Source organism: Nannobrachium achirus, assembly GCF_963921795.1.
Source record: "Nannobrachium achirus genome assembly, chromosome: 16".
Lineage (NCBI taxonomy): Eukaryota > Metazoa > Chordata > Actinopteri > Myctophiformes > Myctophidae > Nannobrachium > Nannobrachium achirus.
In genome coordinates this window covers 18498668-18513637 of record NC_137823.1, presented here as the reverse complement: position 1 = coordinate 18513637, position 14970 = coordinate 18498668, and the positions used below count along the sequence as shown (strand labels likewise).

General features: G+C 43.0%; 1 protein-coding gene across 1 annotated transcript; it reads right to left on the bottom strand.

The window, feature by feature from the left end:
- Window positions 1–703: 703 nt before the first annotated feature.
- xrcc3 (X-ray repair complementing defective repair in Chinese hamster cells 3) lies at window positions 704–13968 on the bottom strand (the record flags this gene model as incomplete). Its single annotated transcript, XM_080744753.1, has 8 exons — window positions 704–990; window positions 1830–1876; window positions 3338–3550; window positions 4816–4970; window positions 5687–5899; window positions 8430–9293; window positions 12012–12149; window positions 13914–13968. 8 exons carry the CDS (start codon window positions 13966–13968, stop codon window positions 753–755), a joined length of 1923 nt encoding a protein of 640 aa, XP_080600879.1. The 3' UTR covers window positions 704–752.
- Window positions 13969–14970: the final 1002 nt, after the last annotated feature.

Sequence of the window (14970 nt, the reverse complement as noted above, 5' to 3'; positions counted from 1 at the left end):
GCCAATACGATTGCCTTTCAAAGTTTGTGTATGTGACGTGACGGTCGCGTATCTCCTGATTAGGGAGTCTTACTGGTAATAATAATAAACAGTACATGGGCTTTTATTTCAGCATGTTAATTTTACAGGAAGTGAAAGGCTGTATAGTTTCTATTAGCTGGAATCCCATTGATGTCTCTGCTTCTGAACTGTCCACAGTCCACCAATGAGACACAGATAATGACATTAATGGTGCCATCTTATGATAGTGAGGACCAATTACATAAGATTAAGGTTGGAAATGACTGGAAGTGCTCCCATAACTAACTCTTAATAATCTTCTTTAAGACTCCACATTTATTTCATACACACTCAATTTAACACATTCTCAACACTGTATTCAACAATAACACAAAACAATTAAAGAACAAGAATGTATTTAAAAAACAACAAAACAAACAAAAAATGTAAAATATTTACAGTAATACAGTGGTTTTCAAAATATGGTTGGGGGATCCCCAAAGAGGTCCTCGAGGAGAGTGTACAAATGGAACCAAAATGGTCCATTTGGTTCCATTTGTACACAAGATTTGTAGGCTAAATCCATGGAACACTTCTGAGTTGCTGTGTGCACGTTGACACAAGAGACACCTGTCAATCACATGTCAAGCGTTGACGTCAGGGACTCTCGCCGATCAAATGTCACGCGTTGACGTTAGGGACCCCTGTCAATCAAAAAATGTCTGGTGCCGACACCTTGTCAATCAAAAATGTCACGACAGTGAGTCAGCTGTCTGTGGGACACCCGTCACCCCCTGCCTCCAGACGGCAGTGAGACAGCCGTCTGTGGGCAGGTGGGGCGCAAACACCACCTCCAGCCTGCGGAGGGCGCTGGTCTGGTCGCCCCTGACGACCACCTGGTTTCCGTGGAGACGCTTGAGCATCAGCCGAACCATCACCTGATTGGCCCACACCAGACCCAGCGCTGGCAGCACGTCACTGCACACCTGACTGACACGCAGACAGACAGACAGACAGACAGACAGACAGACAGACAGACAGACAGACAGACAGACAGACAGACAGACTTTGTTTAAATTGAATTCAAACATTGCTTAACTTTACCTAAACATTGTTTAAACTAAATTATATTGAAGCTGCTCTATGGAGCCTGCCTACTGGCTCAGGGGATGAATTGATTCTTGACCCTCAGGTCAGATCCTGTGTCTAGGTGAGACATGACCTTTGACACAATCTAAAGGTCTCAATAGAAGAGACAAAATACAACCACCCCAATTGAAGAAGTTATACTGTATTGAACTGCTCTACCATAAAGATTGTATGAGTTATATTGTATTAACATACACTGCCATACAGATTGTATAAGTTACATTGTATTAACATACTCTTTGTATAAGTTGTATTAAACTAGGCATTAGGCTGCCCGAGCGCCGACGTTCTATGACCCAGAAGGGCGGGGATACGAGCCGCTGAATCTCATCGGCCAACCCTCCCCCACCCACCCTCTGTCTGCTCCTGCCAGCTATTCTGCTGCCGGCTGCTGCTAAACAAGGAAGTGAGTCAAGGTGGAAAAAAAAGTGATAAATCATAGTGATTTTGATCATTACAATGAATATAAGCATAAACAAACCAGTTCACATGAACAATATTGATGTAAAATAAGATATTAGAACGGCTACATATATTTTATATGCACAAAATTACAATTAAAATGTTGTGAACCACAGTTACAGGGGGACTGACCCAGGAGTTTCGTCTTGAAATGCCTGGATCCCGGCATAAACTGAATTTACCACATTTACAAACTCATGTTTTAAAACTGTGTTTACCCGAAACTGCAGACGACAGGGTCTGAGCTGTCCACCACATCAGTCACCTGCAGAGAGAGCCCACAACAACATCCTGGATCAGTGGCATTACTATTTACAACGTGGGCATTTTGTAGACACTCTTAATCCATTATGAGACCTAAGGTCGATTCTACAAATGTCTTCTAAACCCTGTCTGTAGTTGCTATATCAGTGGTTATCAAGGTTTTTCCATGTCATGGACCCCCAAAATTACATGTATTTGGCCCCGTCCCAAAATATATTGTTCCATGGACCCCCAGAAGCAAGGATTTCAGAAAGAAAATTGCACCTGTGCATGGTGCAAACACGACACACGTGTATCTCCTTGTATGGGCCGTTTTGTCCGTTACTTTGTGTGTATAATCACAGATCTCCATAAATGGAGATTCTTACTCATACATTTGGCTAATACATCAGATCCCTGATGTCATCAATATGTGTCCTTGTCCCCTTTATGCCCATATATGGAGATGTCTGATGTCATTACTATTAAGGCCATGTCTGGACATATTGGGCGCGTTCGGAAATGCGCACTCAACGCACTGGTGTGCCATGTTGTCGTTCGTTTATTCGGTGCACTTGGTGCGTTGTCGTTCGGAAATCCAGTGCGCGGCGCACTGGTGTGTTGAGTGCACGCACTCACCAACCCTACTCAGAGGATGGGGTTAGGCGGTGTGGTGCGGTGGTTCGGTGTTCTGATTGGTTGGTTTTCATAGCCATGTCTCGAACGCTTCTCAGCTGTGAACAATGGCGGACATTACCGCAAAATGCAGCATTTGGAGCTTAATTGGTCGTTTGGCCTTGATAGTTTCACACACATTAACGTGTAAACTAACAGCAGGTGTGCCAATGTTATGAATGACATCTCCTTTCAATAGCAACGTTACGTTAGCATACTTAGCAACTGCTGCTTTTCAGAAAGTTTAGGCTACTGAAAAAGCACACAGCTGCCTCTTAAAACTGGTCGTTCGTAAATAAGCCACACTGAACGCACTATACAACGACACGCCCACTGCACTCACTACACCGAGCACACACCCGGTGCGGGTTTCCGAACGCACCAATTGTTTCAGTCTCATTTGGTCTATATGACATCAGTCATCTATGATGTCAGACATCAGTCATCTCCATATTTGGGAAAATAAGGCCACATTCTGGCCACATTTTGTCCAACTTAAACTACTACCAACCAGTTCTGAGCATTTCTTTTGGTCAAAGTTGATCCCATGCGAAAGTGCCAGCGCTTTAGTTATATATATATATAAGTATAAAGATGTCAATGTCAGTAATTTCTTTGTATATTTAGGTTGTGTCATAAGCAATGTGCAACTTCAAAGCCTACAAGCCAAACAGAAATGTAATTGTCAACGACAAAAACACAATTAAATTGTTAATCGCAATTTTTTGAGTGACAATTAATCGTCATGTAAAATGTCATAACCATGACAGCCCTACGCACATGCACGCACGCACTCACATATGAGTACCTGGTTAAGACAGAGGACAGGTGTGTTGTGGTCGTGGCTCAGGCGCTGCAGAGTATCGGCTAACGCTAGCAGGCAGCGCGACCTCTGGATGACCTCTCTGGCCGTGAACTCTGACCTGAAGAGAGCGGCGACCGAGTCCAGGACGACCAGACGAACCCGACCGGACGACAGCAAGACCGCTAAGCGCTCCTTCAGGAAGACCTGCAACTCTGTCTGAACACACACACACACGCACAAACCTTTTCATGTCAAGGACCCCCAAAATTATATGTATTTGGCCCCCAAGCCCCTTCTCAAAATGTGTTGTTTCAGGGACCCCCAGAAGCAAATATTTGAATTCAGAATTATCTAAAAGCTTTGTGTTGCGCTGTGAGCTTGTCTATCTGCTATTTTTGAATAGTCAAAGTATAAAATTATGGTTGAAATCTAAAATGACAGAGAGGCTTTCCTGCTTTTAAAGGGTTATGGCTTAACACTTTTCGTGCCTAAAACAGAGATCTCGTCTTACTATCTTTATTGATTAATCTGATTAATATCGCCGTTGTGTACAATACGAGCGATCGATGGTCGCTTTGAGACGAGGCATGCATGCTGAAATTAAACCAAAATAAAACAGACTCCTCCATCCGGTTCAATTCTTCTTCAGCCTGAAAAACGATCATAGCTTCCGTTCTAGTGTCCCCAGCGCCATGTGCCCCATTCACACAGTGTGTAGTGGTGCCTGGGAGGAGCTACACGGCTGGGAGCAAAAATGTTTCGCCTCACTCTGAGCCACTACACCTATAGTGTGCTGCAGAACAGGGCAGGGTGAACACGCACCCACGTGCGCACGCATGATCACCATTAGAAAACATTGTAAAATCACCAGAAAACGCTGGCACTGAATAGCTATGATTATTTAAAAATAGTGGGCACCTAATGTGTTAAGTGGTTAACAGTTCTACTGCCATATTTATTATTTATTTATTTGTGCTGGTGCTATCAAAAAGTAGCTTACCTTTGCGATGTTATAGAAAATTATCTATGGATTATTTCCAAACAATCTTTTTCAATGGACACATACTGTAGCCAAACTGACGACAGAGGGAAGCCTTATGCAAGGAATGAATGTGAAATGGCCCTCCCCTCTTTCTGTTGTTCAGAGCGTAGAAATGCATTTTCTAAATCAGGTCCACAGAATACAGCCAGGAAGTGATTTGGGACTCCATTGATGTTTACGTGTGGTGGAAATTTGAGAGCAGCGTTTGTTTTTACTGTACACATCCGCGCGACCCCTCATCAGCTTACAGTGCTCAAACAAGGTAAAAGAACAAGCGTTCGTATCGGCAACGTGCCACGGTCAGAATTGGGACGAGTGTTAACATTCGAAGCAGTAGAAGAGTTAATATACCGTTAGTACACTTTGACTTAACATAGGGCATAACTAACATAGGGCATTGATAAAAAAGAAATAGCACATGTTCCATGTTCAGTCTCACCAGGTCAGCCATGTGTTCAATGTAGATGTTGTCTGAGAACGACAGGCTGGACCGCAGCCAATCAGGAAGGTCCGCTCGTAGCTCGGCATGGTGGGAAATGAGCTGCTTCAGGCGTCTGATGGGGAAGGGGTCCTCTGTACAGATGTACACTGCTCCTGAAACACACGCACACACACACACACGCGTTTCAGTTAGTTTAAATAGTTTTGTGAGCTTATAGATAGGATATCTTTTGGCAAAGAGATTTGGTAAAAAGTTAAAAAAATACTGTTTCAAGTACATTATTTCCAGGTCAGTTTTTACAATTATAGAGGGTTTAAATGGATATGCAGCTTGCTTGGTAAATAAAAGGTGAATTGATCCCAGTGCATACATTTAAATCTCCGCAATACGATTATCGTGAGTGTTTTTTATCACGATAAACGATTACAGCGATTATCGTCCCATCCCTAGTACTGCTAACTAGGGCATTCACCAAATATTCGAATATCAAAGTCAATATTCGACTTTTTTAGTTTTTTTGTTTTGTCTTTAAAAATATATATATTTCTTCATGGTTTAATAAAGCTTGGCTAGATAGGAAGTCATAGCACTTGGAATTGTAGGTATTACATTTAATGTGACTTAGTTCCGCAGATAAATATAGCAGATCTACATGCTACATGCTACATCTACATAGCAGATCTACATGCTCACAACGCCTCGCGTTGCGAGGCGTTGTGAGCATGTAGATCGGCTATTTTCACAATGTTCGCCTCTTGCTTATTTAATATTTGACAGTTTGGCCAGTCCTGTCGGATATATTCGAATACTTTGAGATCGAATAATTCGAATACTAAAAATCACTATTCGTGAATGCTCTGGTACTAACCAGCATTCAGTCCTCCGTACTGGGCGGGCAGTTGGACCGACAGACACAGCTGCAGGGCCAGCTGGGTCTTCCCGGCTCCGGAGGGCCCCGCCAGCTCCGTGAGGCCCCGCAGAGGAAGGCCTCCCTTCAGCAGGGCGTCCAGGACGGGGCAGGACGTGCTCAGTCTCTGTCCCGAGTCCAACCAGGGACACTGGCCACGGTACACCTGCAGAGCTGCACGCACATACTGTAGGTCACGATTATGACGTTTTACGTGATCATTAATTGTCACTCAAATAATTGCGGTTAATAATTTCATTATTTAATTTTAGTTACATTTCTGTTTGGCTTGTAGGGCTTTGAAGTTGCACATGGCAGATATGACACATAACCTAAATATACAAAGAAATTACATATTTGACAACTTTATACTTAAAAGAGCATGCACGCACAGTGGTGTAAAGTATATTTATTCAAGAACTGTACTTAAGTATAATTTTCAGTACTTTTACTCCAGTGATCTCAGAACTGAGTCAGAAGCAAATATTGCACTTTTACTCCACTACAATTATTTGAAAACTTTAGCTACTTAGTGGATTTTGATTATTATTACAAAACATTCACTCCCAATATACATTTCGGCCATTTGAAAACAGCAGATCTACAAGCACACAATGTGTCATGAATCGATGCGACACATTGTGAGCTTGTTATGAGAAGCGACCTCACTGATCTCCATATATGGGCATAAAATCTCTGGATTTCATGAGGTTGACACAATGTCCATATATAAGCAGTCCCAGATATGGGCTTAATATTGATGACATCAGGGATCTCCATATATGGGCTTAAAAGGGACAATTCATGTTTAAGTGTGGTCACCGTGAGGTCATATATGACCTCAGTCTTGCCCTAATATGGAGTTCCATGGGCTGCAGACTGGCCTCCAGGAAATTATGTTTAGGGATAGTAGGGATAGTATTAATTTTTACAATAATAAATGCAATTATCGATTTATTTATTTTTGTCAATTTATATATTTGATTTGAAAATGTATATTTATAAATATATATCGTGGAAACGACTTTGACCATTATACAAAAATTGTTGCGAAGGCTCTCAATTGCTCTCACGTCATACGGGCAGTTGACAGTTTGCTATGGTTACTCATTGAAGCTGAATCTCCATTTATGGAGATAACCTACGCATCACACAAAGTCTGACCTCACCAGCCCATACTTGGGCATGGACGACTTATATCTCCATATACGGAGATGGCCATATATGGAGATACGATGACATCACAGAGTCCACAGTTGATGATGTGGCGTGATGTCATACAATACACAAACGAGCCCTATATAAAGGGGAAATTCTCACCAGGGAAAGAAGCATTCCCTGACTCAGACCTTCTCGCCAGGATCACCTAAGCTTATAGCTTATCATCACCTCCAACCCTCTCAAGATACTCAGCTAGTTCTCCTAGCAAGACTTTAGAGCCTCTCATACGATTCAAGGCATCTCGGTTAAGTTCTTACCGGACACCACTGCGGCGGGTCCTAACCCTAGAAACCAGTCCCTTTGGAGAAGCAATTTTACAAAAATAATTGCGATTATCTCAAAATATTGCGATTAGACGATTATGTCTTAATTGTTACAGGCCTAGTGACATCAGTCTGACATCACTGTAGATCGGTCTATTTCTAGAGAAACACAGACAGTTTTTCCCCACAGCTACAAGAGACAATACTTGTCTGACTTGTATTCACTGATTGTCACTCCCACAAGAGGCCAGATTATTCGTAGTGAAACAAAACATTGAGGGACCATTGTAAAAGGAGGACGTGATCCCACCACTTGTACGACGGCGACTGAAATGTAAATTAATATTAATGTTAAACAAGTATGGAACTATAAATCCATAATTAAAATAAGACAAAGAGACCAAAGGACGTATATCTTAGATTGCTGTATTTTAAGAGAGCAGACAAGGAAGACAGACAGTGAGCATACCATAGCGGCAGCTTGATAATTCTCTCTCTCCTCCAAGATGGAGGAGAACAGTATATAAAGAGTACAGTTTATGACAGTAAGAATCGTGGGACTTATTGATTCGTTCCCATATCATAACAAGGAAGTAGTGCCACGTAGTGCTTGTAATTTTCCACTAGTGACTTATACAGTATATCATGATTACAGTCGGGGCAACAAAACATGATTACAGTCGGGGCAACCAAAGTTATTATGACCTGTAATCAGTTTGCCTGAACCTACAGTATGCGACCAAAATGTGGTCTTCTAATACTGTAAGTTCAGTTCATAATATTTAACCTTATATGGTCATATGAGCTTCATACACAAACATAGAATTATGGTATAATAATTCATATCTAACAGCGACAACCTAGCTTCACTCAATAGACAAGAAAATGGCTTCCCAGGTGTCCTTTTCAGACGACCTATCGGAAGAGGACTTGTCCTGCCCCGTGTGTCGGGAGATCTTTAATGACCCCGTCCTCCTGTTCTGCAGCCACAGCTTTTGCAGAGCCTGTGTGCAGGAGTGGTGGAGACTCAAGAGATCCAACGAGTGTCCGGTCTGTAAGAAGATCCACAACATGACCTACGTGCCCTGCAACCTGAACCTGAAGAACCTGTGCGACGCCGTCGCCAAGAAACGTCGAAGAATAGATCCCAAGGAGGCGGCCGAGGAATCGCTGAGGCTCTTACGGGAGAAGCTGAAGGACCTGACTAAAGTTCAAATGACCTGCGAGCAGACGGAGGATCACATCAAGGTCCAGGCCCAGAACACGGAGAGGGAGATGAAGGAGCAGTTCGCGAAGCTTCACCGGTTTCTGCAAGAGGAGGAGGAGGCCAGGGTCGCCGCGCTGAGGGAGGAAGAGGAGCAGAAGAGCCGGGCGATGAAAGAGAAGACCGAGGCTTTGAACAGAGACATAGCGACCCTCTCGGACGCGATCGCGGCCATGGAGGAGGAGCTGAGAGGCGAGGACGTCGCACAGATCAGCGAGGCGGCGGCGGCAGGGGAAAGGGCCCGGCTCGCCGTGCAGCAGGACCCGCGGCCGGTCTCCGGGGCGCTGATCGACGTGGTCAAACACCTGGGCAACCTTGCCTTCCGGGTCTGGGACAAGATGAAGGGCGTGGTCTCCTACACGCCCGTCATCCTGGACCCCAACGCCGCCCACGCCGACTACACGCTGTCCGACCAGCTGACGGCCGTGAGGTGCGAGCGCCAGCCGCGGCTCCCCGACAACCCCGAGAGGTCCGACTACTACCGGCACGCCCGGGGCTCCGAGGGCTTCACCTCGGGCACTCACAGCTGGGACGTGGAGGTGGGACACAACGCCCGGTGGGAGGTGGGGGTGTCGGCGCAGTCCATGCAAGGGAAGGGGGAGAGGAGCGGCCAGTGCTGGAGCGTGTGCCTGGCCGACGACGAGTACACCGCCTTCTCCTCGCCGGACTCCATGACCGAGCTCCTGCTGAGGCAGGAGCCGCGGAGGATCAGAGTCCAGCTGGACTGGGCCGCGGGAACGCTGTCCTTCTCCGACCTTGACACGGACACGCACGTGCACACCTTCGCGCACGCTTTCACCGGCACCCTCTTCCCGTACGTCTGCAACGGCGACGACAAGCACCCTCTGAAGATGTTGCCGAGGATGATCATCAGCGTAATGAAAGATGACCTTGATGATGATTACTAGTATTACTAGTATATGATTACTGTCACTTTGACTTTTGTTCTCAGACATTTTTACGTTGTTCCTCCTCAGGAGTTTACATTTCCATAGCAACCAGGGGTCATCACCAGTGATGGACAAAATTAAATACAAATCAAAATTAAATACAAATAAAAATTGCATACATGCATATCTCCTTGTATGGGCTGTTTTGTCTGTGAAATCAGTTACTTTGTGTGTATGAGCACGGATGGAGATCCGTACTAATAAAGACAGAGTGAAATTTTGGAGCGGTTTGCGCCGCTCAAAAGAGTTAGCGGAAATACAAATATGTCAATAATATTACCAGAAAGAAACACACAGATAGGGCTGAGGCGGTATGGATTTGGTTGTTGCGGTAATAAGTCACTGTTTACAGACGGTATCTCCTCAAAAATGTTGTTTTGAATGAAAACAATTATAAAAAAAAAAAAAAAATCTCACCATTGCGAAGTGAGCGGCGCAAAAAACGTGCATATCTCCTTGTATGGGCCATTCTGTCCGTGACGTCAGTTACGTTATGTGTATGAGCACAAAGTGAAACATAGGAGCGGTTTGCACTGCTCAAACATGTTTAAATACATTTATTTAAATGTATAATCAGGGTTATGAACGACACTGTGGTATGCATGACACAACCACGGTGTGGCAGTATTGCGGTTATTACACCCAGCTCTACACACAGACCTAGCCCTAAATGTACACTAGTGGACTCCTAAAGTGCCATAGTGCCATTGTACTACACATTTTAAAATGGCAGTAAACATGAATTAAATCAGTGTCCTACTTATTTTGAAGAGGAGACTAACATTTAATTTTCATTACGGTCAGTGCTTTTATTGCACTTTGCATGAGATAAAAAGTGAGAACATTACAGTGCATTTGTTCTTCAAAAGGATTTGCCACGGACACATTTGATCGTCATAATAATAATTTGTTGAAAAATGTTACATACATTTTCAATGATAGTGGAAATAGCACATATACAAGCTCAAAACATGCAAACCGCGACACAGTGTGCCGTGTTTTGTGCTTGTAGATCTGCTATTTCCACTATTGATCTTTTTTTAAGTATAAAATAATTAAATGTGTAGGGCCCTGTGCAGTGCACCTTTTGTTTACGAAACCTAAAAGTAAAAATTTGTATTCATAATTTTCAATTACAGAAATGCACTTAAATGATTAATCGCAATTATTTGAGTGAAAATGAATCGTCAAGCTAAATGACATAATCGTGACTGCCCTTCACGTCAATCTCCCTCTTGAAAATGAAAGGTGTGCTACTCGGAGTCGGCGGGTCTGGAGTCTGACAGATACTGTACATCACACGACTCCAGAGAGTTGTGGACACAATTTGAAGGAGTTGGTAGCAAAAAAGTGTGTTTTGAAGAGAAGCCCAAATGGCGGAACATGGGAGTCCTGTAAATATGGATGGGGCCTATATGGGGAGTTCAGCATGATCCAAGGAATCCAGGAGAAAAAAAATACGTTTTTGAAGCGGTGAAAGCCGCTAACAAGGAGTGGCTTTGTGTGTCCCGTTCATGTCCATATATGGTCATTTCAGTCCAGAATGAACAGGTTTTATCTGGAGTGGCTTTGTGTGTCCCGTTCATGTCCATATATGGTCATTTCAGTCCAGAATGAACAGGTTTTATCTGTCCCGTACATCCAGAATATGTGTGTAACGTCCGTCCCGGTCTGATGATTGGATGATTAAAAATGTCCAATGAGACCATACTTTGAGGATTGGTCAAGCTTCACATGACAATTCGGCCCTTCAGATAAAATCATTCATTCATTCATAATTGGAACAATGCAATGTATAGATCGCAGAGTTCATAGCTCTAGAACACACAGAATAAAAGTTCACCACTTCACTTCGAACCGAGGTTTGATTTTTATTCGGCAACCTACAAGAGGGTTATAGGGCAAAACGCTAAGTGGGCTATTATAGTGCCACCATGAGGCACTTTAAAACTATTTGGGGCAAAGATTCCTACTTGGCATAATGAGAGTGTGCGTGCTATTAGAGCAGAGAGCAGAGAGTGCATAGGAAGGTGGGACTTCCTCCGCCGTGTGAACCTTGAAACCAGACAAACCTGCCATTGCACATTTTGTCTGGCCATGCCAGGCTATGTGTGTGTACCTGTCATGCCTGGAATTTCGTCATTAAGAGGCAATGCCACTTGGCCTTTGGTGTTGTCCATTTTCTAAGGGCACAAAGGCCAAATGCCAGGGCAGGAAGGCCATGAAATAAAACACGGTTTTAGTCCATTGAAATAATTAATTGAATTAAGGGTTAAGGATGATTTTAAATGTAATATGTAGACTGTCTGCTGTGAAATAAATAAATAATGGTATTTACATTTTACAATCTCATCCATGCTCAGCCCTGCGCCAGATTCTGGATTAAGAGACTCCACAAAAGACACTGGGGTCTACATATTGACAAGAAAGAGACACTGGTGTCTACATATTGACAAGAACGAGAAAGAGAAGAAAGTTGTACAGTCAGCTGGGGCATTAAGGCCACTGTGGCCTCAGGGAATGCCAAACTGAGGGGGAATGAGAGCCATATGGCCTTCATGGCCTCCCTGAAAGTCCTGCCCTGGTACCTGTAACAGGTGTGTGCTTCTGGTAAGACGCGGCCACAGCGCTCTGCAGCTGTTGGACGTCGGCCCTGGACAGTCGGGTTCTCCGCTGCAGGTCTGCTGCCGACGTCACCAGGACCTCCTTGAATGACTTCACCTCAGCTGAAAGAAAGAACACCACAGCATCACTTTCACACCGGGATGCTTGGGAGCGACAGGAAGATTGACTGTGTGCCAAAAACACATTAATTACCATATCCAAACCTTTTCCAGAATATATTTTACCTCATTTCCAGGCCTATATAACAATCACTCAGCACAATGTGCAATGCCCCAAAAAAAAAAAAAAACTAATTGTGCCAAATATTCTGCTACACCACCTATTCTAGGGCATAGGATCAAGCAGCAGCACATTGTGAGCTTGTAGATCTGTTCTTTTTGTCACGTCTCGCATCTCACACATTAAGCTCACACAAACCGTTACATATTTCGTGTAATGTTATCCGTGTTTTGGTAAATGTTTTTTTTTTTGAGCTGTGCAAACTGCTCCTACATATCACTTTGTATGTATTAGCCAAATGTATTAGCGTGCTCACACACAACGTAACTGACGTCACGGACAGAACAGCCCATACAAGGAGATATGCACGCGTGTCCCAGAACAGGTGTTATTGCTGATTGATATTGTGCATGTTGGCTCAATGGAAACACTCTGCGACACCAGTGGGTCTCTTTGGGGCCTTTTCCACCAGCAAAGAACCGGTTGGGGTTCTTTCTCCCGCCTATGGGTTGGCAAATTTCTTGGAACCTTGGTTCATTCTTGCTAACTGGCTGTGAACCAACTTTTACGGTTCGGAACCAACTCGGTTCTCGGTGGAAAAGCTCACCTCTGGTTCATCCCATAGGCGGGATTAAGAACCCAAACCGGTTCTTTGCTGGTGGAAAAGGCCCCAAAGTGTGGTCAGGGACCCTCTTGGTTCCCTGATACATTAATTAGATCATAATAAAGTATTAATGAATTAATCACTCAAATATTTTACTTAAAGGAGCTATAGTCAACTTTTTCATTGTAGGTGTACATCCTAGTCTACAGACTAGGATGTAAACAAAGTACGGGCCCTGTAAATGTAAACAAAGGGCCAAAATGATTATTTTATCATTATTTTACACTTTTTGTGGTCATTTTTTAATTGAAACACATATATGAAGCTTATTTTTTTATAAAATATTTTTGAAACATTATTTTTATTTTAGCATCCGTTTTCAAGAAAAAGTTGACTATAGCTCCTTTAAAGTAAAGGTATCAAATATCAATAGGCCTACTGCATTATAGAAATACTCTGTTAGTAAAAGTCTGGAATTCAAAATGTACTTGAGTAAAAGTAAGAAAATATTGGTGTACTTAAAATACCAAAAGTAAAAGTACAATATGCTTGAAAATAGCAGATCTACAAGCTCACAACACGTCGCATATTTTCAAATAGTCTAATAGGTAGGCTATACATTTTTAAAGTGATTGTGTGTTTTGTAATATTATAATTTATCCAACTGGTAACTAAAGTTTAAAAACACATTGTAGTGGAGTAGAAGAACCACTTTATGTAGGCCACTTTATGTAGGCTATCTCATATAACATTGAAAGACAGATGGATAGAGCACATTAGTTTGCATAGGATATCATCAATAACAAAAGGGGAACAATCAGTCATAAAGAAGAAAAACAGAAAAGAAAAGGAAATAAAAGGAAATAGAAGATATTTACAGTGGGAAAGGGGGAGGTAACTATATGGGCTTTTACTTAGTCAAAGACTCAAAGTAAAAGTATTGGACATTGGAAATACTCAAGTAAAGTACAAATACCTCAAAATCATACATGTACTTAGCTGCTTTACACCACTGAATAATGCTAGGATAATTAATGACTACCTCTTTGCACAGCAGTGATGATTCTGGGGTTCAGCTCCAGTTGGTCCCACTTCATGTTTACCTTCCCTTCACTTAAAGCGTGCTTCTTCCTACTTACTGCTCTGCGCTCACATCCGCTCTACAGCCCGCCTACTGTATCCGCTCATTTTGCGCTCACACTCTCATGGACTCAAAACGGGTGATTTCCGTATCCGCTCTAGACCGGATCTTTGAACCGTAAAGCAAAACTGACCCCAGTTCGGTTTTCCAATGACCGAGCCAACACACCGACGCCATCACTCCGCGCCCGGACTGGACCATCTAAAACAACGCCATGGGGGTGCGAAAAGAACCGCTATTTTTCAACTCCCTGAGCCGAAGCAACGTTATAATATATCAATGTTGATATAATTAATGCAGAAATAATAATAGGCAATAATACCGTGAGTGGAAATGTGCGTTTTGAAGTTGCGGCTTTTTAATAGGATAATAAACCCACCGCGCGTTGGATTGTCCTGCTGTGGTTGCATACGTCATCCCCACGCGCCACTTACAGCAAAACAACAGTTTCTAATCGATGTAAATATGACAACATCGTGTCATTTATGATCAATTGTACCATGATACTGGAGTGGTTCATTTCACAACTATGAGCACCATGCATTCTCTGACAAAACCCATTCAAATATCACGTTAAAGAAACCAAACGAGCGCCCAAAACACCCGGTTCTAATTTGCTTAATTTGAAACTATCTGTTGTTTTTTAATCTTCATTCGTGCTGGTAAGTTTATTTTTATCAACCTATTGCATATCGTGGCGAATTTGCCGAGTAATTATTTAGAGGTATGATAGCCACCACTGTGGTGTTATGTGTACAGTAGCTGAATGGGGAAGGACGTCGTCCGGGGAACATAAGGTTCCTGGTTCGCGTCCCACCTTGGATAATGTGTGAATGTGTCCCAGACAAAGTAGTTGTACTTTTATGCATGAGAAAACATACGTTTACATTGTCAAAGCCAATGACAAATTATAATACAATGAGTTGGTAATGAGTTGTTATTTAGAGCACCGTTTCCC